Below are 27,733 nucleotides of genomic sequence, written 5' to 3'. Positions count from 1 at the left end.
TTAAATATATTTTTAAAGTTATTCCTGCAACAAAAGTGCATTTATTTTAGTGTTTTGGTGAAGGCTGAATTTTGAGATACAAATGCAGGGGAAGAAATGCATTTACCAACAATGTAGGTTTTTTTTTACATGATTAGCATCAACTGCTAATATTCAAATTATATTACCAAAAAAAAAATCAGTTTATTTATAATGTAAGATCAAAGTCTAATTGATATACAGGGATTCACTTGAAAGGTTTTATTTCATTAATATATTTTTTTTTGTTAAGAAAGAGCTGAGTTTGCTTTGCAATAATAATAGAGTACAGAAGTAGTTTGGTTATAATAGCCCTAATAATTTCAAAAAGGGTGGGTCTCATATTTCGGTCCTTTCCCACCTATTTTTTTCAGAAGGCCAGATTAAATTTGTCAGTTTCATCCAATCTTGAAAAGCCAGGATGGTGCATACATATCATATTTTTTCTGCAAAATAGAGTAACAAACCTGAATAAACCTTAATTCGGGCATAGATTGCGATGTAGAACAGAGTGCTATTTCCCCTCCTAGGTTGAATCTTTCCCAAATCAACCAGGAGTATATATGTTTACAATAAAAGTAGCACAATGCTGGTTGTGTAGAAACCAGTTAGAATATCAGTATCTTTATCCTGCCCTATAAATTGATATTTTCATGTTTTACTCTATTGTTAAATGCTTTTTATTTTTAAAAAGGGTAAATGAAAGATGGTGATTTATTTGAAGCATGATAGGAGGTAGATAGACATAGTAATAAACAGGCAGATACTTCTTAAAAACCTGTTTCTGAGTTGGGAGCAATCTCAATCTGAGCTATGAGAAGAAGAAAATCAATCCCAGTTAACCTGTAAGTACAATTATACTCTTAGCAATTAGAATTCAGAAGTTATATACAACTGATATTGTTGACTAAAGTATGCCTAACTTCTGTTTTTAGTCTCCATTGTCTTTGTCTAGCAACCAAAATAGTGTAAAATCCTGTAGTATCTTATGCATTTCACTACGTAAAATAGAAATTATTTTTTTTGTTTGTTTCAGGTTATAGGATTACTAGATGTTTTTACACCTGCAGCTTCAATAGAAAATTTTAATGAAGTGTAAGTAAAATTTAAAATAAAATTAATAGTTGGCAAGTTATTTGGAGAAAAGCAAATTTTTGTAAGCAGAATTAAGTTCAGTGATATAATGAAATATGTGATTAACTTTTTCTGTTGCATCTGTCAATTCTCAAAATATTTAATTGTGATGAAGTACACCTATCAGAATACAGTTTTCTGATATTAAGAAAATTAAAAGGGGTTTTGGCTTGCTACTGGAAGTAGGATGTTGTAAAATGAGTCATCTTTTTGTTTAGCTTCTTTTGTAAGGGCAGTAATTTTAAATGTTTTTAAAGGAATGTTAAATGGATTAAGATACTTAAGAAAATAACTTAGTAACTAACCACTTTATTATTATCACATAACCTTTTGTTAAGTTGATTAGCTTTTGGCATGCTACACCAGTGATTTTCAACCTTTTTTGAGCCGCGGCACATTTTTTACATTTACAAAATCCTGGGGCACACCACCAACCAAAATGACACAAATCTAATAAATAAATAAATAAATACATACATACATACATACATACATACGTACGTACATACATACATACATAACCCCCTCATATATACAATCCCATGTAACATCCCCTTATAAATACAGTCAATCATCAATCATCCCTCCTCAAATTTATACCACTGTCTCATTTCTGGGTACTTCTCCTGTCTTTCCCCCTTTTCTCTCTCATGTTTCTCATTTCTCTCTCTTCTTCCCTTTTTCCCTCATTCCTTCTCCCTCTCACTTCTCCTCTTTTTCCATCCCTGTCTCTCTCCCACCTTTATGTGTGTGCGTGTGTATACACACTCGAACCATTTCCAAAACCAGTTGAGGGCTGGGGTTTTTTTCTCTTTTATTCTTTTCAAAAACAGGTGTGGGCTGAGGTTTTTTCCTTATTAGTTGGGTACTTTTTACCATATGCTTCAAGAATCACCTCTCTCTCTCTCTTTTGTTTCTCTCTCCTCTCATTCTCTGCCTCAATCATTTTATCATTTCTCCTTTTTCTCCCCTTTTTGTTCTCATTTCTCTCTCTCTCCTTTCCTCTCCCTATTTGTCTCTCTTGCTTTCTCTCTCTCTTTCTCTCTCTCTTTTTCTCTCTTGCTTTCCAAAACGCCCACCCACTCCTGAGGGAAAAGACAGACTGATTGGGATGGGAATTAGCATCTCTCCCGCCGCGTTACGTAGGCAAGGCAAGGCAGAAACTCGCCGGACGCGGAGCCCAAAAAAAAGCGCCTCAGGAAGGCAGAAGCGAAGCACCCCCACTGCCCACTCGCTTTCCAACGCTGCGCCCGTTGCGCCGGGCTCTTTGTCTGAATCCGCCTCCTTTCTGAGGCTCGAGCGAGCCTCCTTCGCCGGCAGCCAGGGGGTCGGCTTCACCCCCTGCCCAGCCGAAAGTGTGCGTATGAGGTGGGGAGAGGCTGCTTCTGCAATGGCATGGCCAGAGAGAAGCGGGATAGCAAGGCAGCGGCATTTTTCTGCCTGGCCTGGGCGCTCTGCTTGGCTCTCCCGAGCTTCCCGCAGCATGTAGGTGGCCGAGAAGACCGGCGGGACTGTCAGAGGGGTGGGTGTTCCCACAGCGCTCGGAGCGTCTAGCGGCCGGATCGCCAGCACCACTGCAGCCACCGCTGTGGGAGGAGCCGCACCCCAAGAAAGCCGGAGAGAAGGATGGATCGGGCGGGCGGGGACAGCCACAAGTGGAAGCCTCAGCCCTGGAGCTCCCACTTGCAGGAGCCGCCTCGCGGCACACCTGCCCATGTCTCACGGCACACTAGTGTGCCGCGGCACACCGGTTGAAAAACACTGTGCTACAGGACTCGGTATTTCTTGTTTTTGCCCCAGAAAACCAACCTTTGAGAAATTTTACATGATATATTCCAGGAGTCTGCAACTTGGCAACTTTAAGACTTGTGGACTTCAACTCTCAGAATTCCTCAACCAGTGTAGTAAACTAAAAGTAAAATAGGTTATTTATGCATGTTTGCGTAGTATTGTTTGCATTCCTCTATCCCAGTAAAGCATTTTGAAGCTGGCTCTGTAATTGACTTCATTCCTGCTGGCCTTGGAATGATAATTTTTACCTTTAGAGTTACATAATAATAACAAAAATAAAAAGCCCTTGGTTACGACTTGAACTGTTTAGGTTTTACCAGTCCCAGACTGTGAATCAAAGTGAAGATTAAATCAATAATGACAACAATAACGATGATGATGCTTTGGGACTTTAGATTTCAGACAGACAGGCACCTGCTACATAACCATGCATAGTTTTTAACTGTTTTAACTGTTTTTAACTGTTGGTTTAAAATTGTTTTAGATTGTTTTAGGGTTTTAATATTACATTGTATGTTTTATCTTTGGTTGTGAGCCACCCAGAGTCCCTCGGGAGTTGGGCGGCATATAAATTTGAACAAATATATAAACAAACAAACAAGCACCCTGGACTTTACAATTGCTGAAAAGAAAGACAAAAAAGTCTGGAAAGTGGATGTGGCAATGCCTGGAGACAACAGAATAGAAGAGAAAGAGCTGGAGAAGATAACAAAATACAAAGATCTATAAATAGAAATAGAACTACTATAGCAAAGGCAAGCAAGAGTAGTAACAATAATAACAGGTGCCTTGGGTACAATCCCAAAACAACTAGAGTACTGCTTAACAACAACATAGGCATTGAAAAATTTGCCACCAGTCAATTGCAGAAAGCAGCTTTATTTGGAACAGCTTCCATCCTGCAACGATATCTGCAATACCATCAGACATCCAGACTTGCCTATCCCAGGTCCTTAGTAAGGCCTCAATAGGTAGACAAAAATGCCAAACCCAATCCAAACATCTGGCTGACTTTGATTGTGATGTTGATGATGATGATGATGATAATAGCAGTAGTAGTAGTAGTAGTAGTAGTAGTAGTAATAATAATAATAATAATAATCATCATCATCATCATCATCTGTCAGTTGCAAAAGGCGTGCATCATACAAAAATACATTACACAGTCTTAAACACTTGGGAAGTGTTTGACTTGTGATATTGTGATATGAAATCCAGCATATAAATCTCGTTTGCTGTGTATTGCTGGGGTTTTTTTTGTGAATAAAACAACAATAACAATAATAAATAGATCTGCATGCATCATATGAAAATACACCACACAGTCTTAGACACTTGGGAAATGTTTGACTTGTGATATTGTGATATGAAATCCAGCATATAAATCTCGTTTGCTGTGTATTGCTGGGGGTTTTTTTGTGAATAAAACAACAACAACAATAATAATAAATAGATCTGCATGCATCATATGAAAATACACCACACAGTCTTAGACACTTGGGAAATGTTTGACTTGTGATATTGTGATATGAAATCCAGCATATAAATCTCGTTTGCTGTGTATTGCTGGGGGGTTTTTTGTGAATAAAACAACAACAATAATAATAATAAATAGATCTGCATGCATCATATGAAAATACACCACACAGTCTTAGACACTTGGGAAATGTTTGACTTGTGATATTGTGATATGAAATCCAGCATATCAATCTCATTTGCTGTAATAATAATAAGGAGGTTAAACTTGACGATCCCTTGCCTTTGTCCTTCTCGTGCGTACTATGGGCTTAAACTTCCAACAAAATCTATGCACCACAGCCAGGAGTTTGCTTCTCACAGGGGGAAATCATCTTTTCATCAGAAGTGAACCATTGAATCCGATTTCACGGTTGTGTTTAATTACCCCTAATTTCCCTCTATCAATTAAGATTTCAGATTTGGCCATTAATCATCCCCTAGTTGTATCCAATGCTTGTAAGATTCACAGCCTGGATATTTAAATTGTACCAGTGAAATATATGGTTATAATAAAGTTTTCAAAGCAACTTTAAAAGCAATTACGGTTGAAAAATGATTGAATCTATAAAACGATTAGAGCTGTATTTTTTTTTTTAAAAACTATTAAGACTGTGGACTCACTGAGGATTACTTTGCAGTTGACATGAAATTGCACTGTAAATGTCTTCATAATTTTGGTTTTGATTTGCAGGTATCTTGTCACCAATTTAATGGGTGCTGACTTGAATAATATAGTGAAGTGTCAAAAACTGACAGATGACCATATACAGTTTCTTATATATCAGTTACTTCGAGGACTAAAGGTAAAAGCCATGGGGACATTTCATTTAATTATTTATTTTAAAATATTTGTAATCCATCACCATCCAGTAGGATTTTGGGCAATCACAGTACACATTCAAAGCAAAAGTAAGACAATAAAGGTCATATATCAATAGTAATAATCATCAATTGAAATCTTATAAATGAAGGCGAATATGCATGTCTCGTGATAATGCTGCAGGATCCAATCTGGGTTGGTCACCAGGGCTGCTAGAGAGAGGTTCCCTGAAGATGGACTCCAACATGAGCTGAAACCTTGGAAGACAAAACCTCTGGTACCTGTGACCAGCGGTGGGCTACGAGCTGGAATGCTAAATTGCGCTCCCCGCCGTGGCTAAGTGCTTGCGGGGCCAGCACGATTTTGCTTCTGCACCTGTGAAGGTGGCTACCCCTCTTTTCTTTTCTTTTTCATCTAGAGAAGTGTATAGCTCTCCCAATTTGGTGTATTCTAAATATTTTTTGTGTGCAAGTTTGATATGTACTTCTTGTAGACATATTATCTGTGCTTTCTGTTTCAGGAGTTTGGAGAAAACCTTTTTTCTTTTCTGATTGTTGTTGAGACCATTTATGTTTATTGAAATTAGTTTAGTTCCCAGTGGCATTTAGCTTTGAATGGGTAGAAAGAGAATATATAAACAAGAATAAAAGAATAAAAGAAAGAGGGCTTTTCCTTCTTGGTTGTTTTTAGTTCCTTTTGTTTGTTTGTTTCTATTTGTCTGCTGCTGCTGCTGCTGCTGTTTGGGATCTGGTCTTAGCCCCTTCTTCCCTTTCTCCTTCTCCCCCCGTCTCCCCCGTCCTTCCACCTGTTTGTTTGTCAATTTCAATTTCTTCTTCTTTACTAGATTCTAATCTCTCCCCGCTCTCTAACTCTATCTCAGTGTTAACCAATTGTTCGTATATTTCTTGTGCTTTTTCAAGGGAGTCCACTTTAACTCTTCTGCCATCAATATTTATCATCATCCCTTCGGGATTAATCCATCTAAATGTAATTTCTTTTTTGTTTAGGACAGAGGCTAGTGTCTTATAATCTCTCCTTCTCTCTCTTACCTTTCTAGGAATTTGCTTTAATATATTTAATTCTTTACCCTTATATGTCATTTTTCTTCCTCTAGAAATTGCATATACCCTGTCTCTCATGATCCTTCTGGCAAATCTCAGGTGGATCTCCCTGGGGAGTCGGTTTCTACGGGCATAATTAGTGTTAATTCTGTAAATTTCACCCAGTTCACTTATTGCCTCTTCCCGACTGGTTTGTAATATTCCTGAAATTATGGTTATCATAATCTCCCCTAAGTTTTCATTCTCTGTCTCTATCACATTTTGAAATCTTAAAAAATAAGAAGATCGTTCCAACTCCAGCTGAATCAGGGAGTTTTCGAGATCCTTATGGGATTCCTTAAGTTTTTGATCTACCTGTTCAATTTTTTTCTCACTCTTCTATTTTCTCTTCCACCTGTATAATTTTTTGTTCATTTTTCTGTGTTGCAAGTTGTGCTGTTTCCAGTCTGTTTTCTAACCTAAGGATATCAGTTTTTAACTCTAGGTGGTTATTGGTAATAAGTTCTTGTAGTTTCAGCATTGCTTCTTGCATAACTGTCAATGTTTTATTCATATTTTGCATTAGTGAGGAACTTTCTTTCTCTTTTTCTTTCTCTGGATTTAACATATCATCTATTTGTCTTTGTGAGGCTGAAGAAGCTGAAGATAGTGTATTTGAAGGTGTGGCTGGGGTTGTTTTTTTACCACCTCTGGGCTGGTAATTGGCCATTTCTTTTATAATCTGGTTTTGCTTTTCTAAAATATTATATATTTTACAAGAATACAAATCTTAATTGAATGTAAAATTCTATAGTAATTAATTAAAATTTCTATAGCACTTAATGACTTAATAACTATTTTAGTATATTAAATATATCTAAATATCTAAATATAAGTATAGTGTAGTTATAAACAATTAATCTATTAACAATTTATGTAAATATATCTAAGAATCAAAAATAATAATAATAAACAATTAATATTTTTATACTATATATATATATATGCTATATATATATTTTTAAAAAAGTAACACTGTATCTATAAGGCTATGTCTAAATCTATACTTATGTATTATCTATGCTATTAATCTATTAATACAGACTTCTATTTTATAATTTGTCTAAACACTTAATATATATGTAAGACAATAAAGGTCATATATCAATAGTAATAATCATCAATTGAAATCTTATAAATGAAGGCGAATATGCATGTCTCGTGATAATGCTGCAGGATCCAATCTGGGTTGGTCACCAGGGCTGCTAGAGAGAGGTTCCCTGAAGATGGACTCCAACATGAGCTGAAACCTTGGAAGACAAAACCTCTGGTACCTGTGACCAGCGGTGGGCTACGAGCTGGAATGCTAAATTGCGCTCCCTGCCGTGGCTCGTAAGTGCTTGCGGGACCAGCACGATTTTGCTTCTGCACCTGTGGAGGTAGAAAAATCGTGCACGCAGTAGCAGGGAAAACCTCGCCGAAACATGGGCACACCTGCGGCTCCATGCGCGATTTCCAGAGGTGCAGAAGCAAAATCGCGCTGGCCCCGCAAGCACTTACAAGCTGTGGCGGCGAGCGCAATTTAGCGTTCCAGCTCGTAGCCCATCGCTGCCTGTGACCAACCTAGAATGGACCCTGCAATTGAAATCTTACACATATTAGATAGAGAAACTAAATACTTGGCTGCCTGATTTTTTGAAGATGCCTGTAAAATAGGAGTCATCTGCACCTCTGGTGGGAAATATTTCATAAAACTGAAAGAAAAATGTCTGTTTCAATAATGCTGGAACTTTTTCCCTTCTTCTTTCTGCTGTCCTTTTTGTTTACAGCTACAAATACCACTAGACTTACAACCATTCATTTAGTGACTGTTTGAATTTATAATGGTAATGAAAAAAAAATGACTCATGGCCATTTTTCACAATTATGAAGCATCGCCATGGTCATATGATCAAAATTTCTGTACTTGGCAACTGGCATGTATTTATGATTTTTGCAGTATCCCGGTGTCATGTGATCACTTTTTGTGATTTTTGAGGAAGCCAGATTTATTGAACAACCACGTTACTAACTTAATAACTTCAGTGATAAAAACGTCGTAAAATGGGACAAAACTCATTTAACAACTGTCTTACTTAGTATGAGAAATTGGTAGCTCAATTGTCATAAGTCAAAGGTTGTTCTTTTAAAAAAAAATTTTTTAAGGAATTGAGAATACATCTTTCAGTTGGTAAATTTTAACTCCCGTGTGTAAGATGATACCCAATGAATAAATATCACATTTATTTACTTGAGATCCTCCTTATATAGCAAGAGCTGTTGAATCAAATACTGTATGCTTTTTATTTCAAGGGATGCTGCTTATTTGATTTACAACATCAAATTAATTACACTGCAGTGCATCTCTGTGCAGATTTCAGGGTTAATGATCCAATTTGGAAAGATATTGAATGTAAAACCTGTCATTTCAACACTACTTTATCAATTAATTAAACAAGCTTGCATAATTGTCCATCTACCAGAAGGAATTTGGGGAGCAAACAGACTACAAATGCAATTCTCTAAAAATAAAAACCACCGTTTAATACAATAAAACCAACCTTCATCTATCAACCACTATGCCACCTCCATCAACATCCTGGCCCCAGTGAGAAAAGCCAAGTCTTCATTGCATTCCTGGAGGACCATCCATATATCCTGTCTCCCTCACAGAGCAACTCTCTGCAGTTCCTAAATAGCTTATAGATAGGAGAGAGAGAGAGAAGCAAAGGAGGGAGAGAGAGATATATGATGGAAACAGAGAGATTGTGATTGAGATTTCCCTGTGTTTTTACCAGCATTACAATTCTGTATTTTGAATCATGGAAAGTTATTTCATAAGGCGGGCACCATGAGAGAAGGTACTATTGTATGTGGTTATGTATTGAGTCATATTTTGACTTGGAAATCAATTGATTTTCCCTTTATTATATCGTTGTTAAACATACCTCCTACATTCTTTTATTTTGGTACAATGGTATTTATGTTGCACAGTATTGACTAAAGATTATTAATACTCTGATGTTTAGACATCACATCTTTTTAAATCTGATAGTTGGAGGTTAGCTGTGGCTCTCCAATAAAACTAAGAATCATAGAACCGAGTATTTGAAAAGGACTCAAAGTATAATCTAATCCAGTCCCCTGCAATAAGCATGAAGACCAAATTGTAATATGTGGATGAAGAGGGTGCTTTTGCAGGACACCAACAAATTGAGAACAAAATATAATTTGGTTTTTCTGAAATGCCTGGGAAATCCATACCTCTACTTACGAACTTAATTCGTTCCATGACCAGGTTCTTAAGTAGAAACATTTATAAGAAGAAGCATTTTTCCCATAGGAATCAATGTAAAAGCAAATAATGCGTGCAATTGGGGAAACCACAGGGAGGATGGAGGTCCTGTTTCCTCCCAGGAGATTCCTAAAGAGGCCCCATGGAGGCTTCTCTCCACATTTTCCGGCCCTGTTTCCTCCCAGGAGATTCCTAAAGATGCCACAAGGAGGCTTCTCCCTGTCTTTTCTGGTTACAGTTTTGGAGGTTCGGGTTTGTAAGTGGAAAATGGTTCTTGAGAAGAGGCAAAAAAATCATGAACACCTGGTTCTTATCTAGAAAAGTTTGTAAGTAGAGGTGTTCTTAGGTAGAGGTACCACTGTATATGCTCTATATGTACAGTATACCCTCAAATAGCCAAATAAATAATATCCATTCATATGATGATGCTATGGTGTAAGATTTTTTTTACAAGTCACAATATATGCAGGTTTATATGTAGCAGACTTTTTGAGACTTTGAGATTCCATGCATTTTGGAGTAGGAATTAAAACAAGCCTGTCAGCCACAAATTTAGGATCTTTTGTGGCAAATTGTACTCTTTTTTTCTTTGTCTGACTGCTGTTTTCCAATAAGAGATTTCTAACTGGCAATCTTTATTCTTATTCTCAAGGCCACTAGATTGGATTGCAAAGAGCGGTGGAGTTTGCACTTTAAAATGCCATTTAAAATGTAATCAAAATCCTTGTATGATTCATCATTGTGAGTTTGTAGTGTGGAAATAAATGCAGCCTAACTAAACCTTTACTTTGTAGAAAAATATGAATCAAAGCAAATGGTTTCTGATAATCATGTTCATTCAACTGTATCTGATTTCTGATTTTGACTTCACCTGTTTTTTCTTCATATTGCAGTATATTCATTCTGCTGGAATCATTCACCGGGTAAGTTTCAATCACTGATATGATGGTTTGTATACATCTGCACTGATTAGTGTTATCATCTTAAATTTAGCCCTGTTTTAATAGTCTTTTCATTCTGATTCAGGACCTGAAGCCCAGTAACTTAGCTGTAAATGAAGACTGTGAATTAAGGGTAGGATTCATGCTATTTTGATTTTCTCTCCCCCTCCCCCCCCATCTGTCTAAATTTGCTGCCAATCTTACCACAAGACTATTTTTGAGAAGTTTACACTGTTAAAAGCAATAAAACTATACAAATACACACACAGTAACAATAAAATTTAAAATTATGGTAAAGAGATGGAGACGAAAAGGAACAAGATGTGCAAACAAATCATTGTCCATTTTTCCATATGCTAAATAACATTTAGAGAAAGTGTGATATTTATTGCCCTATTTATGTTACTTTCCTGCATATCGGAACCCCTGTTGTATGCTTAAGTTCACCTATGTGATTAATAGGCAGCGTTTCAAAAGTGCCTCAGACCCTGTAACAGTGATGGCGAACATTTTTTGGCTCAGGCACCAAAAGGGCGCACGTGCGTACAGTAGCGTGCATGCACCCATAATGCCCTGAGCATGCGCACAACTCCCTCTGCTTCCCTACCCACACATGTACACAGGCCTCTCTGAAGCCTCCTGACTTAAAGTAGGCCCGTTTCAGCTGCTTTTCGCTCTCCCCAGGGTTCAGGAAAGCCTCCTGAAGCCTGGAAATGGCAAAAAATGGCCCATCAGGCCAATTGAAAGTTCAGGAAATGAAAGGAAGTGGAGCTGCCCTACTACTTCAGATTGTTGCAACCAGGCCTCTGCCCATTTCTTCTGCAGATGAGAAGGCTTTCCTGAAATCCTCTGTAGCCGATAACAGAGTTCTGGAATGATCCGGATCTGTTATCGGCTAGAAAGGCCTTATTTATTTATTTTTATTTATTCATTTGTCCAATACACAATACATATGGAAGAGAATAGACATGAAGTAATATATATAAAGATAATATGTAAAAATAGAGAAGATATATGAAAGGAAGAATATATATATGATATATGAGATAAAGGAAAGACAATTGGACAGGGGACGAAAGGCACACTAGTGCACTTATGTACGCCCCTTACTGACCTCTTAGGAACCTGGAGAGGTCAATCGTGGATAGTCTAAGGGAGAAATGTTGGGGGTTAGGGGTTGACACTATTGAGTCCGGTAATGAGTTCCACGCTTCGACAACTCGGTTACTGAAGTCATATTTTTTACAGTCAAGTTTGGAGCGGTTAATATTAAGTTTGAATCTGTTGCGTGCTCTTGTGTTGTTGCGGTTGAAGCTGAAGTAGTCATTGACCGGTAGGAGGTTGCAGCATATGATCTTGTGGGCAATACTTAAATCGTGTTTTAGGCGCCGTAGTTCTAAGCTTTCAAGACCCAGGATTGTTAGTCTATTTTCGTAGGGTATTCTGTTTCGAGTGGAGGAGTGAAGGGCTCTTCTGGGGAAATATGTTTGGATGTTTTCAAGGGTGTTGATGTCCGAGATGTGGTATGGGTTCCAGACAGATGAGCTGTATTCAATACATGGCAAATGTTTTGTAGACTCTTGTGAGTAGTGTGAGTTTGCCGGAGCAGAAACTACGTAGGATCAGGTTAACAACTCTAGAAGCCTTTTTGGCGATATTGTTGCAGTGGGCTTTAGCACTTAGGTCATTTGATATTAGTATTCCAAGGTCTTTTACTGAGTGTGGGTTGGCTGTGAGAATTTGTTTATTCAGTTTATATATGAGGTTTGGATTCTTTTTTCCGATGTGGAGGGTAGAGCATTTGTTGGTTGATATTTGAAGTTGCCAGGTGTTAGACCAATCTGAGACAAAGTCAGGGTCTTTTTGGAGAGTAAATGTGTTGTCAGCGGTGTTGAAAAGTTTTACATCCTCAGCAAAAAGAACACAGTTGCTAGCGATATGATCACAGAGGTCATTAATGTAGAGAATGAAAAGAGTAGGACCTAGTACGCTGCCCTGGGGAACACCACTTTTGACAGGGACGGGGGTGGAAAGGCCTTTAGGAAAGACCTCTGCAGCCGATAACAGAACTCTGGATCAATCTGGAGCTCTGTTACCATCTACACAGGCTTTCAGGAAAGCCTTCCCTGCTGTAGAAGAAATGGGCTGAGATGTGAGAGGCCTGGCTGCAACTGTTCAAAGCTGAAGAAGTTCCTGAAGACCTCTGACAGAAAAAAGAAAGCTGGGAGTGAGCATACAAGTGAAGTTCCGGTTGGCCTTTTGGGCTGTTTTTGCTGTGAGAGTTGGCCAGCACATCCATGCGTGCTGCAGCTGACATAGGGCAACGTGTCATGTGCCCTCAGATATGGCCGTGTGCCGTAGGTTTGCTATCACTGCCCTATAACAACCTGATATCAGATCCATTGAATTGACTTATAAACAATTATGTTGGGGTCTTCAGATGAGGACTGAAATGTTGGACTATCATTTCTGTCATTCCTGCCTGTTGACGTACTGAGTTGAGCAATACCCAAGAGCCACAGGTTCTTCAACCCTGTGCTAAGCCATGCAGTCTGGTATCGGTGGGCAGGAATATAAATCAGCTAAGTATTTAGATTTTAGCCTCATGGTACTATCTTGAGAATCCAGTCTCTCTGTGATTTGACGTGTACAGAGAATTAAAATGCTGGTGTCAAAGCCAGATTTCCATTCCACTGAAATCAGTGTCAACAATATGGTCCCACACTTTATGCACTTTATCTTGAGCCTCTGTCAAAATTCAGCTTTTCTGCCAGTTTTATATTTGGATCTGTGCTGGCTTTAGGAAAAGATGGTGAGGAGATGATCAAAATAAGCTGAGATAACCCATTACGTTATGGTTCAACAGAATTACAAGTTATTTTTCTTCAAACCACCCCTCAATTTGTTATGCTCTATCTCAAGACACTGTGCAAACCAGAAAATTGCCATATAACCTGTCATGTAATTTAAAGGCAAAGGGGCTTTGTTAGTTGGAACAACTACTTTTTTTTTCAATTTTCCTGAATTTGAATTATAAAATGAAAGTTATAATTATATCCTCTTTGTTTTGTATAACTCAAAAGGAGTGTACAAAAGCAGCTACAGTTTCCCCAACAACAACAAACCTATGCATTTGTGAATTGGGTTGAGTAAGAGTGACTGGAAAAGAGTCACCGTGTTGGCCTTCATACCTATGGGAGGACTGGAACTCGTGGCCTGTTGGTTTTTAATCTTAACCACTGTGCCAAATTGGCCTGTTGGTTTGATTGTCTTGTCAATGCAGCTTATAATGAGTTACAATAGTAAGAATAAAAAGCAGTGGGAACATTTAATATAACTAAAATGACAGGAAACTTTATTCATTATTCTGTAGATTTTAGACTTTGGCTTAGCCCGGCAAACTGACGATGAAATGACAGGCTATGTGGCAACCCGATGGTACAGAGCCCCAGAAATCATGTTAAACTGGATGCATTATAATCAGACAGGTAAAGTAAATATTTTTTCTTATTGGTATGTACAGTGGCAGAGGTGTCAAACTGCTTAGATCTTGTCCATTAGACCAGTTTTTCCCAACCTTGGCAACTTGAAGATATCTGGACTTCAACTCCCAGAATTCCCCAGCCAGGTATCTTCAAGTTGCCAAGGTTGGGAAACACTGCACTAGACCACCATGGGAACAGGGAAGGACCGCCTTACAGTACCTCTGCCAGTGAAAAGAGCCCGGTGTGTGTGGGGGGGGCGCATGACTCCCCCAAGTTCGGTTTTTGCTGGCAGAAGGGTGCAGAAAGCTGTCCCAGCCAAAAAATGAGCTCAGGAGCCCGTTTTCACTGGAGGAGCACTCGGCCACCACAAGAGACCCCGACACGAGTGACGTATGGATTGTACAGAGTCCCTTGACTTGTGTATTTGTGTCTTGGCAGTTGATATTTGGTCGGTTGGATGCATCATGGCAGAGCTGCTGAAAGGGAAGGCTCTTTTTCCAGGAAATGACTGTATCCTTTTTCTTACAACCCAACCCCACCCCACTCCTCAACCCAAACCACGGATACACAGGCGGTAACAGGCTGCAATCTTGCTTTGTACTTAAAGCTTTTAAGGCAATATTAGACATTAAGCAAAATTGCTGTAGCAAATAGCTAAAGTGACTGTTTTTCACAGCTGGTAATAGCCATAAAGGCTCAGAACATAATGTGTCCTTAAGCTGCAGTAGGCCAACTAAATTTTGTTCTTGTATGTCTCATTTAACTAATGACCAGCAAACAAACACAGCTTACAACAGCCAGTAGTTTGTGAGTTGATGTCGAAGGCCAAAGCTGTTGAGAAATTCATAATTTGTTTGGTAAGCTTGAAAGCCAGCTGCTAATGTCGGCTCTTATAGGAAGCTGCCCTTGAAGCAAATTAAGGAACTAGGCAGATAGTTTGTGATATGTCGTAATAGTTTTTAAATAACAAGACTTCGTGATTTTCATACTTCCCACCCCAACTTCTAGGCTACAGAGATTTTAGATATAAAATAATACTGATTCAAAAACCTGTCCAATTTGTTGATAGAAGTATATAATATCTGTCCATCATCTTTTTATTTTCCTTTCTATTAGATAGAAGAACAAAATAATTTTTGGCAGTTTATATGTGCATATAACTCCTTTGCTATCTTTCCTATCTTTCTAAAAGTTTTCTTAAAGTGTTACAGATATCGACCAGCTGAAACGAATAATGGAAGTAGTTGGTACACCTAGTTCTGAACTTCTCAAGAAAATATCATCAGAACATGTATGATTTATTAATAGCATAATTATTAAATAATTATTAATCTATTACATGACTGACACTGATTTCCTGACGTTGAAAGTTTTTATCAAGTTGATTTTTAAATATGAGTGATCTTCCTCCCCCCCAAAAAACACAATTTCCAAAGAATTTGTGTTTTTAACATGACCGCATTGTGAGTTTCTGAGTATCAAACAATAAAAATGTTTGATTTCTAGTTAACATAATTAACTAATTGCTGAAGCAAATATTTATAGAGAAGCACCGTTAGGGCAGTGCCATTCTTCAGAAAGATGTGGTTTCTACAGAAAGTCTCTATTGGTTTTTTTTAATGTTCATCGTATTATATGGATCTTGTTTTTGTTTATTATACATATCTCTGTTTTCTTGAAATATATAATTTTGAAGCATATTTAAAGATAAATGCTTATTGGCAAATGTTAGTTGCTATATTTCTTCTGGACCTCTCCCTTTAAGTGTGATTTATAGCAAATTATGATGATTTTTAAGGTTGGAAATAATGTTTCCTGGCAGACCAAAGTGTCTCACTATTTACATTCATTATTTCACTTGCATAGAAATCTTATCTATTTGCTTATACAGAAACAAGAGGCTGTTTATTGGCATACTTTGGCTTCTAACTTGCTGGAAGATATCTGCTGAAGAGCAGACCACTTGCCTAACATAAGGCTACGATAAACTTCTTATACTTTGCTTATTATCACATCTCTTCCCATTAGAATTCTGCCAACCATTTCCCAACACATGCCCCCCTCCCCACAAATAATAACCTCTCTCGGTTTTTGCACTATATAAAGAATGGCATTTTGATCTTTGTAGTCCTGCAAAGTCTCCTTTGAAAGTTATTGTGGTGGTGCTTGTGATAGTTACAATGTGCAGTTCATGTAGAAAAATTGAAGTATCTTTTCTCTAATCATATCTGTCTTACTTTTTTTAAACAGATGTGCATATAATTAAGGAGATTAGGAAGCTCGGGAATTTTATTTTGTCTAATTAAAATCTACACTGAACAACAAGACAAATGAGAAGAATGATGAAAAATACTTTCATCTTGTTTCTCATCCTACTATATAATTTCTACATTTTCTAAATACTTGGGGACATCTGATTATAATTGAGTGCACTCACAAGTAATATTTTCAAGGATGAACCATTTAATCTCAGATTTTTAATTTATGCATGTTTATGCAATTTCATGTTTGCAGGCCAGAAAATATATAGAATCTCTACCATATATGCCTCAACAGGATCTGAAACTAGTATTTCGTGCAGCAAATCCATTAGGTAAATATTTAATATTCACTACTATTCTCAGAGGAATAGTCACTTTGAATGAAAAACAAATCATTACTGCAAATCTCTAAAAATCTACTGAGATTGGTTTTAAAAATTGCACTGGGTATAGACAAACTCCAAATGAATTATTCCTTCAGACCATTTTACTTATAAACTAAGCATTATTTCTTTTTATTATATTGATTATTTTTAATATAAATATTCTGTGATCTGGAATAGGAAGCTGGGGATATCATTGAGAAAAAAATAATATAGATAGATAGATAGGAAGGATATGGTAGTAATTTGCAAAGTATTGTTATGTAACTAGTTAATGAATCCTTTATGTCAAGGTTCCCAAATATTTTGAAGTGTAGGTACTTCAAAGTGGATATATCACAAAACAGGTACTCTGCAAGGGTTGTCCATTCACAAAATAAACACTGGGTTACATAGATAATGAAATATCTGCAAGCAAATAAGCAAAGCAAGCAAACAGCAGGCAGAGAGTGCCAAGGATCCATGGTTCATCTCTAAGCCACATGTATTCTTTCCTACTAGAAATAAATTGTTACATATAATTTGTATCTCAAGCATTGCTGCCTGAGATTAGGCTGGAAACTTTGGCAGTGGAAGTGAAAATATCAAGACTTTTTTTATTGGTCCATTTAAAATTGATTAGCTGCTTTATATTCGTTCAATTTTTGATCTCTAGCTGTGGATCTTCTTGAGAAGATGCTCATCCTGGACAGTGACAAAAGAATAACGGCCTCGGAAGCACTTGCACATTCTTATTTTGCTCAGTATCATGATCCTGAGGATGAACCAGAGGCAGAGGTGTATGACGAATCAATAGAAAATAAAGAAAGGGTTATAGATGAATGGAAAGGTAAGAAAGTGTTTTCTTTGGGGGCGTGAATGTTATAAAGGCTTAAAACATATTAAGCTTTATTAAGCATCACAAAGATAGATTTACAGAAAGTAAGTCATACAGTCTAAATAACAGAGTCAAATATCAATGAACCATTACATTGTCCGATAATCCCATTTTCTTGACATATTCCATCACACACTTTTTAATGGCTAATTGTTTTGGGGCAGAAGTTCAGGAAAATGTACATAGTTCTCCATCATTCTTTGTTTTCCCCATAATAAGAATCCCGTAGTTGGACTAACCAACTTAAAAATCACCAAATGAACTTCCATGAATGTGGGTGGGTTAGAACGTGAGTCCTCTGATTTCCAGGTCAACACATGAACCACTTTACAACCTATTTGAGGTTAAAAGCAACTTTAGTGCCAGGTTGCAAATACTGTTTCAACTAAGACAGTGATGGTGAACTGATGGCATGGTTGCCTCAGGTGGCACGTAGAGCCATATCGGCTGGAACGTGAGACGTTACCCTAGCTCAGCTCCAATGTACATGTGTGTGCTGGCCAGCTGATTTTTCGCTCAGACAGGCTCTGGGAGTGTGTTTTTGTCTTCCAGAGATCCTCTGAGGGGTGTTTTTATTCTCCCCCGGCTCCAGGGAAGCCTTTGGAGCCTGGAGAGGGCAAAATACAATAGTAAGGCCATACAGGTAGTCCCCGGGTTATGCCGTCCCCGATGTACGACGTTCTGTCGTTACAACGACCCGGGGATAGCTTCGAAGCCGCCGCTGCTGCCGCTGCCTCCATTCAGGCGAAGGGATCTCCACGGCGGGCGGTGGCTTCAGAGACGCCATGGAGATCCCCTTGCCCGAATGGAGGCGGCAGTGGCTTCAAGGGACCAACAGCTGGTCCTTCTTGGTGCTGCGTTGCTGCAGCCTCCAAGGCTGCCGCCGCCACCTCCATTCGAGCGAGGGGATCTCCACGGTGGGCGGCCTTGGAGACTACAGCAACACAGCCCTGAGAAGGACCAGCTTCAAGGGACAGCTCTGCATTGCTGTAGCCTCCGAGGCTGCCCACTATGGAGATCCCCTCGCCCGAACGGAGGCGGCAGCGGCAGCCTCAGAGGCTGCAGCAATGCAGCACTGAGAAGGACTGGCTGTTCCTTTAAGAAGCCGCCGCTGCCGCCGCCGTATAAGTCGGAATATTCATGTAAATTGGAATATTCCGACTTACACCAAACTCAGCTTACGACGGGCCATGGGAACGGATGCCTGTCGTAAGTCGGGGACTACCTGTACCTGGAATATTGCATCCAAGCTTTGGTCACCACATTACAAAAAAGATGTTGAGACTTTGGAAAAAGTGCAAACAAGAACAACTAAGACGATTAAAGGCCTGGAGACAAAAACATGAACAGATGCAGGATTTGAGTTAGGCTAGTTTAGAGAAAAGAAGGTCTAGGGGAGTGTGATGGTGAACCTTTTTTTCCTTGGGTGTCGAAAGAGCATGGGCACACACTATCACATATGCGTGAGTGCCTACACCCATAATTCAATGCCTGGGGAGGGCGAAATCAGCTTCCCTCGCCTCCCGGAGGCCCTCTAGAGGCCAGAAATGGCCTGTTTTCCAACTTCAGGGGGAGAGAAGGCTTGTGTTTCACCCTCCCCAGGCTTCCCTAGAGCCAGAGGAAGGTAAAAATGCCTTCCTCCATCCCCTCAGAGGCTCTCTGGAAACAAAAAAAAAAACCTGTCTCTGGGCGAGTCAAAAATCACCTCACTGGCACACACATGCATGTTGGAGTGGAGCTAGGCAACAGCTTGCGTGCCAGCAGATATGGCTCCGCATGCCACCTGTGACACCCGTGCCATAGGTTCGCCATCACTGGTCTAGGGGGAACATGATAGCATTATTCCAGGATTTGAGGGGCCATCACAAACAGAATGTGGTCGATTTATTTTTCAAAGTATCAAGAGGGCAGAACAAGAAACAACGGATGGAAACTAAGGAGAGAAACAACCTGAAATTAAGGAGAAATTTCCTAACAATGAAAACAATTAATCGGTGGAATAGCTTGCCGTCAGAAGTAGTAGATGCTTCATCATTTTTAAGAAAAGACTGAACCACCACCAATCTAAAATGGTATAGGGTCTCCTGCTTGAGCAGAGGGTTGGATTAGAAGATCTTGAAGGTCCCTCCCAGCTCTATTCTGATTGGATGTTTACTGCCATGATATAGTATAGCTTTAATACCTACATTCTCTTGAATGTAGATGAAATAACTTTTAGATAAATAGATAAAGGAATTCCCCTGCCGACCACCTTCATACCAGCATGTGCCATTTAGCCATGGTTTAGTACTGGCAACTACTAGTGCACACTATGTCTACAGTAATTCCCCACTGAATTTTCATCAAAACTGTTGCAAGAGCATATAAATAGATTAAGGAAATTACTTTGTTTCATAACTTCTGGTGCAAGGTTCAGGAAATATTTTCCAGTAATGTTTTCCTTCCTTTAAAAATGCAGGAAAATGCTAGAACCATGTGAAAAAAAATCTTGTTTTAAGAATTGGTGGTTATTGGTAACAAATGGATACTAGGCTGTTCAATTTTTTCATTAAACATAAGCACTTTTATTGAGTGCATCATTAAATACATATGCTTTCAGGGTTCTAAATGCTAAAAAAATTGAGTGCCCATGAAGTCTCACTTGGAACTTTTCTTTCAATAATTTTAAGGGTTATTTAGAAACATAGAAACATAGAAGTCTGACGGCAGAAAAAGACCTCCTGGTCCATCTAGTCTGCCCTTATACTATTTTCTGTATTTTATCTTAGGATGGATATATGTTTATCCCAGGCATGTTTAAATTCAGTTACTGTGGATTTATCTACAACGTCTGCTGGAAGTTTGTTCCAAGGATCTACTACTCTTTCAGTAAAATAATATTTTCTCATGTTGCTTTTGATCTTTCCCCCAACTAACTTCAGATTGTGTCCCCTTGTTCTTGTGTTCACTTTCCTTTTAAAAACACTTCCCTCCTGGACCTTATTTAACCCTTTAATATATTTAAATGTTTCAATCATGTCCCCCCTTTTCCTTCTGTCCTCCAGACTATACAGATTGAGTTCATTAAGTCTTTCCTGATACGTTTTATGCTTAAGACCTTCCACCATTCTTGTAGCCCGTCTTTGGACCCGTTCAATTTTGTCAATATCTTTTTGTAGGTGAGGTCTCCAGAACTGAACACAGTATTCCAAATGTGGTCTCACCAGCATTCTATATAGAGGGATCATAATCTCCCTCTTCCTGCTTGTTATACTTCTAGCTATGCAGCCAAGCATCCTACTTGCTTTCCCTACCGCCTGACTGCACTGTTCACCCATTTTGAGACTGTCAGAAATCACTACCCCTAAATCCTTTTCTTTTGAAGTATTTGCTAACACAGAACTGCCAATACAATACTCAGATTGAGGATTCCTTTTCCCCAAGTGCATTATTTTACATTTGGAAACATTAAACTGCAGTTTCCATTGCTTTGACCATTTACCGTATTTTTCGCTCTATAAGACGCACCTGCTGATAAGACGCACCTAGATTTTAGAGGAGGAAAATAGAAAAAAAATATTTTGAGCCAAAAAGGGGAGAGGAAGAGAGGAAGGAGTGAAAGAAGGGAGTGAGGGAGGAAAGAAGGGAGGAAGGAAAAGGAAAGCAAGAAATGGAGGGAGGAAAGGAAGGAAGGAAGGAAAGAAAGAAAGAAAGAAAGAAAGAGGGAAGGAAGGAACAGGAACAGAGGAAGGAAGCAAGGAAACTTATGAAAGGGGAGAGTAAGAGAGGAAGGACTGAAGGGAGGGAGGGAGGGAAGAAGGTAGGAAGGAGAAAGAAAAGAAGAAATAGAGGAAGGGAAGGTAAAAGAGAGAAAGAAAAAGAGCAAGAAAGAAAGCAAGAAAGAGAGAAAGAAAATGAAAGAGAAATAAAAATAGAGGGGGAATGAAAGAAATGGAAGGAGGGAAGGAAGGAGAGAAAGCAAGAGAAAGAAAGAAAGCAAGAGAAAGAAAAAAGAATGAAAGAGCAAGAGAGCAAGAGAGAAAAAGAAAGAAAGAAAGAAAGAAAGGCAACTTCAAAGAAAGGCTCACTGAGCATCTCTCACTCTCTCTCTTTCTATCCCTCTTTCTTTCTTTCCCTTCCTTTCTCTCTCTCCTCTTCCTTTATCTCCTCTCTCTCCCTCCCTCTCTTTCTCTCCCCCCTCTCTCCCCCTTTCCCTCTCTCTTTCTCTCTCTCCCTCTCTTGCTATCTCTCCCCCTCTCCCTCTCTCTTTCTCTCCCCCCTTTCCCTCTCTCTTTCTCTCTCTCCCTCTCTTGCTAGCTCTCCCCCCTCTCCCACTCTCTTTCTCCCTCTCCCTCTCTCTTTCTCCCTCTCCCTCTCTCTTTCTCCCTCTCCCTCTCTCTCCCCCTCTCTCTTTCTCTCTCTCCCTCTCTCTTTCTCACTATCTTGCTGTCTGTTGCTCTCACTCACTCTCGTTCTCCGTTCTTCTTAGCGGTGATGCGCGCACGCCCTGCCCGCCTCACCTTTGCCGAGAGCTCTCATCAAGGGGGTTGTAGGAGAGGCGGGGCCGGCGGCAAAGGTGATATTCAATGTCGGGGGCGCACGGGAGGTTGGCGCGTTCCCTATCTCCCTGCTAGCCCACTCGGAATATTCAAAATAAGAAAAACCTTCGCCGGCAAAGGCTTTTCTTATTTTGAATATTCCGAGTGGGCTAGCAGGGAGATAGGGAACGCGCCAACCTCCCGTGCGCCCCCGACATTGAATATCGCCTTCGCCGGCCTCCGCTGACAAAAGCCTTTGCCGGCATTTCCTCTCGGCGCAGCGGCGGGCGGAGAGAAGGAAGGGGGGGCAGCGGCGTCCCTCCTGGCCTTGGCGGGCCGCCCGACCCTCCCCACCTCCTGCAAACGCGGCGGGCGGCGGGGGGAGAGCGAGGAGCCGGTTCCGGCGGGCGCGGGGCTTGGCTGGCTGGCTGGCGTGGGGAGCGCCGCTGGTGGTGAGGAGGGAGACCCTCCTCCGGGAGGGAGGGGGCCAGGCAGCAGCTAGCCAGCCAGCCGGCGGGATGGCGCTTCGGAGTTCGCAGCCTCCCCCCCCCCCCCCTGCCTGCATCTTCGCTCCATAAGACGAGGCTGATTTTTCTTCCTACTTTGGGAGGAAAAAAACTGCGTCTTATGGAGCGAAAAATACGGTATCTAGTAAAGCTAAATCATTTACCATATTACAGACGCCTCCAGGAATATCAACCCTATTGCACACTTTAGAGTCATCGGCAAATAGGCAAACCTTCCCTACCAAACCTTCCCCTATGTCACTCACAAACATATTAAAAAGAATAGGACCCAGAACAGACCCTTGTGGCACACCGCTTGTAACCTGACTCTGCTCAGAATACTCGCCGTTAACAATAACTCTCTGATGTCTACGCTTCAGCCAGCTGCAAATCCATTGAACTATCCAGGGATTAAGTCCAATCTTCACTAATTTATCTATCAGCTCTTTATGTGGAACCGTATCAAAGGCTTTGCTGAAGTCCAGGTAGGCAATATCCACGGCACCACCTTCATCCAACACCTTTGTGACATAGTCAAAGAAATCAATGAGATTAGTCTGACATGATTTGCCTTCAGTAAAGCCATGCTGATTTGGGTCCAATAAGTTATTGTTTTTTAGGTGCTGATTTATCCTCTTTTTGAGTAGAGTCTCCATCATTTTAACTACCACTGATGTCAAGCTAACTGGCCTGTAGTTACCAGCTTCTTCTCTACTGCCCTTCTTGTGGATAGGCACAACATTGGCCATTCTCCAATCCTCAGGAACTTCTCCTGTTAACAAGGATTGGTTAAACAAATCAGTCAGAGGGGTAGCAATGACAGATCTGAGTTCTTTAAGAACTCGGGTGGATGCCATCTGGACCCATTGCCTTATTTATCTTTAATCGTTCAAGTTCTTCTAAGACATCGGCTTCTAAGATCACTGGAGCTGAATCCGTACAGCTGGAAGCAATGCTATATCCCTCCATAGTATTATTTTGTAAGGTGTCTTTTGAGAAAAGTGAACAGAAGTAGCTATTGAAATGGTCAGCGATCTCCTTATTCCCATTAATGCATGTATTATTCCCGGTACTAAGCTTCGTGATGCCGCAGTTTTTCTTCTTCTTATCACTAATATATCTGAAGAAGGTTTTATCCCCCTTCTTTACTGATTTGGCAATTTCTTCCTCTTTTGAGGCTTTAGCAGCATATATTATCTGTTTTGCCTCCTTCTGTCTCATTTTATACACCTCCCTATCAGCTATACTTCCAGACTCTTTATACCTCCTAGAGGCAGCCTTTTTTTTCATTGACTATAGCCCTTACATCATTGCTAAACCATAGGGGTTTCTTCTTCCTTTTACCTTTAGTTATTTGTCTTACATACAGTCCAGTGGGTTTTAAGATGGCCTTTTTTAATACAGTCCACTGGGTGCTCACTCCTGCCAATTTATCCCTCCCCTTTAATTCATTATCTAAATATTCCCCCATTGCATTAAAAAAAAATTTTCTGAAATCCAATACTTTGGTTGCATTATAGGATTGCTCACAATGAGTTTTTACATCAAACCACAAACATAGATGGTCACTGCAACCTAAATTTTCTCCCACCTTGACCTCTGAAACCCAATTCCCATTCGTAAAAACTAAGTCTAGAATATTCTCCCCTCTAGTTGGTGTCTTAACCAGCTGTGCCAGAGCTACTCCTGTAAAGGCCTCTACTATATTCTTACTTTTGCATGTAAGGGCACTGGGGATATTCCAGTCAACATCAGGCATGTTGAAATCACCCATAACCACAATATCTCCCTTTAGTGCCATTTGGGTAATTTCATCCACCATCTTGTTGTCATATTCCTCAGATTGCCCTGGAGGCCTATAGATCACCCCAATTCTAATGACAGAACCTTCTTTATTTTGCATGCAAATCCAGAGAGTCTCCAGATCTTGACATGTATTTTGAATTAGTGTTGTTTTTAGACTTTCTTTAACATAAATGGCTACTCCACCTCCCCTTCTCTCTATTCTATCCTTCCTATACAGTGTATATCCTGGTATGGATATTTCCCATTCATTAGAATCCTTAAACCATGTCTCAGTTATGGCAACCAGATCCAAATTATCTCTAGATATTATGGCCATTAACTCACAGAGCTAACAACAACATTATTTTCATTATTAGTTTGCCCCTTATCATCCACAACTACATCTATTTTATTTGCAGCTCCCTTTTCATAAGCTTCCAAAAACTGATTTATCCTCATTGGTCGGGGACAGAAATCACCCACATCAGTTACATCTCTGTCCCCTTTCTTTGCCAACTTCTAAGAAGCCAGACTTTTTTTAAAAGGGGGGAGGGTTATTACTATTTTTAAAAAGCCTCTATGATTTTATTTATTTGAACTAAAGCCTTAGACAAAGAAACAGTGAGATCTCCTTAAGGTGATTGGTTTTGTTGATATCTGAAGTTCCAGTGGTGAGATCCAATATAAGTCTTTCTAGAAATGTGTTTTGTGTTGGTTGTGATAGGCGTGAGACTCCAAGTCACCATTGACTAGGCAGTTACAATATGTATATTTAATCCCAAATCAAGATTTCTATGGTAATTGAGTGCTATTCCAGAGTTATTCTGAGTATTGACTAATACCCTGAAAAATAAATTCATGTAGAGGAATGGATCATACATGGATATTTTCCCTACATCAGGGGTGTCAAACTCAAGGCCCTGGCGCTGGATATAACCTGCTGGGTGTTTAGATCTCGGGAAACACTTTGGAAACAAGGAAGGACCAGCCCGTAGTGCCTGTGCCAGTGAAAACGGAGTTCCCGAGGGTCAGGAGGCCATCCCAGCCAAAAACGGAGGCTGGGAGCTTGTTTTTGCTGGCAGAGCACTCGGGCCACCACAGAAGCGCCCCTGACATGAGTGACGTAGAGCTGGCCATGCCCACACTGATCATGCCCACTCCAGCCCCTTGAGGTCAAACAAAACCCTCAATGAAATCGAGTTTGATATCCCCACCCTACATTAACCCAGCCTCCCATTTGCAGCAGCCCTCATAATCAGCAGACCTTATCAAATTATGCTTTTGAAAAGCAAGGTAGAAATCTTATTTAAAAGATTTACTAATTATTACATATCCTCCAGTCCTAACTGCATCATAGCATGTCCATGCAAACCTGGCTTGGAGAGATTAATTCCAGGTCAGAATTTTATGTAGAATTAAATCCTCAATAATGGAGGTTTTTCTAGCTATTCAAAAGCAGTATTTGGGGCACATATGAACCATCTCCAAGACATTCTTGGATGGATTACATGAAGGGAATCCACACACCAATCTAACATCCTTCCCCTAACTTCCAAATTGCAGTTTTCTAACATATTTCCTGCAGTTTTCGTGTATTTCTATTCCTTAAAGTAATTTTATGTGATAGCAACAGTGTATTCATAAACTTATATGGCAGTATGGTAATAAGAAGAATCTGTATAGAAAATAACAAATCTGAGTCTGTTTCACTAAGTAAATTAAGCCAAACAAAATGCTCGTACTATAGCATGAAGTAAGCATTTCTCATATAATTTTTTCAAGTTTTTGGATTTTGTTCACAATTTCCACACCCTATAGCTTTTTATGCTAATATTTCATAGTAAAATATTTCACATTTTCTCTTACCTTTGCTTTTCTTAAAGAACTAACATATGAAGAAGTGATCAGCTTTAAACCACCTGACTTGAAGATGGATAGCCTTGAAATTGAACAATAAATCCAGACTCCTCTTTTTGCTCTGCTTTACTCTGAAGACTATAAAACATCTAGAACTGCAATTCAATTTCCTATGTGACAAACATAGATTTTACAATCCAAAGATCTCGGAAAAGCTACAACAATGCAAGCAAAACAGTCTGGAGAAACATACATTGGGAAGGGAATTGTCTTGTACTACGAATGTAATAATTGCGGAACATTAAGTACTGCTTCCTTCTGAAAAAATGATGCACTGAAGTTTGTCTTTTTAAATTTTGTCTTCTCTGCATGTTCCCAGTGTGATGCCAAAAATTGTGGGGGGGGGGTTGTTTTTTTTAAAAAAGAGATTATTTTCTCAAATTGTATAGTTAACGCATGAATGTATGTGGAGACAAATAGAAATCCATAGAAGCAATTTCTTATTTTTAAGCATTAGGGTGTTATTTTTCTTTTATTTATAGTTAGTGCCATTAGGAAAAGGAGCCAGTGTTGTAAATTAGACATACAGTAAAATATTATTGTAGTTTTACCTGTAGCAGTTTCAAGAACATGAGTGAGCAACAATTACAAGTCAGTCAAATGTATTGTTTCCTGATAGTATTAAAGTTTGTCATTGTTTCTCCTGTAGTTGTAGAAAAGTGCAGGACACAAGTTTTATTGGGAATTTTGCACTACAATACAGAGATCCACAGCATGAAGTCTGGAGGAACAGAGTTTATCTTACATGCTTGAGCTCTTCTGAAGATAACTCTCTGCTAACACAATTTTTCCTGTAATTTTGCAGTGCCTCTCTTTCCATCTTTTTGTCAATAAACTGTTTCCTTTTCTAAATTCCTGTAGCTTTTGTTTGGAAGTTGCATTTTAATAGAATTTGATGAATGGACTGAAAGAAAAGACAGTTTCTATCTTTCATATTTCTATCAAAATATGTTTATACAAGTGGGCAATCTAGCATATGATACTAGCTAGCAAAGCATGGTTACATCAGAATTGCAGGACTATGGCCATTATAAAAATGAATCAAAAGATGAACCTTTAATTTGTTTCCTCCAGTCACCCTCCTCTTATAAGATTTATTGGGACTTCTTGAGGGAATACCTGGATGTTAAGATTTGCAGATCCTTCCTCAGCTCTCTTGCTTTATCTATGAAAATAAGACTAGAAATATCTAATGGCTTAAGAATAACTTCCAAGGGAACCCTATTAAACAGATTACAAAAAAATTGAAATCCAGATTTTTGATGAAAAGAAAATGCACTGATTATCCTAAAGATACTTTTAGGTAAAGGGGACAGCAGTAAACTATTAATTCCTATCTTATAGCAAGTATAATGTAGGCAACTGTTGCTTTGATATAAACAAAACAATGATCAAACCTACTCTTG

General features: G+C 39.3%; 1 protein-coding gene across 1 annotated transcript in view; it reads left to right on the top strand.

Annotated features, from left to right (window-relative positions):
- Nucleotides 1–27,179, top strand: part of MAPK11 (mitogen-activated protein kinase 11) — a 67,522-nt gene extending 40,343 nt beyond the window's left edge. Inside the window, exons 3-12 of the mRNA XM_070755422.1 lie at nt 1,055–1,113; nt 5,153–5,264; nt 10,549–10,578; nt 10,682–10,729; nt 13,970–14,084; nt 14,520–14,591; nt 15,293–15,372; nt 16,596–16,674; nt 17,381–17,554; nt 26,294–27,179. Of these exons, the coding sequence (XP_070611523.1) occupies nt 1,055–1,113; nt 5,153–5,264; nt 10,549–10,578; nt 10,682–10,729; nt 13,970–14,084; nt 14,520–14,591; nt 15,293–15,372; nt 16,596–16,674; nt 17,381–17,554; nt 26,294–26,367 (843 nt within the window). The 3' untranslated portion in view covers nt 26,368–27,179. The remainder of the gene's footprint in view (nt 1–1,054; nt 1,114–5,152; nt 5,265–10,548; nt 10,579–10,681; nt 10,730–13,969; nt 14,085–14,519; nt 14,592–15,292; nt 15,373–16,595; nt 16,675–17,380; nt 17,555–26,293) is intronic.
- Nucleotides 27,180–27,733: the final 554 nt, after the last annotated feature.

This window comes from Erythrolamprus reginae, chromosome 6 (assembly GCF_031021105.1).
Source record: "Erythrolamprus reginae isolate rEryReg1 chromosome 6, rEryReg1.hap1, whole genome shotgun sequence".
In the NCBI taxonomy this organism is placed as follows: domain Eukaryota; kingdom Metazoa; phylum Chordata; class Lepidosauria; order Squamata; family Dipsadidae; genus Erythrolamprus; species Erythrolamprus reginae.
This window is presented reverse-complemented; position numbering and strand designations above follow the sequence as displayed.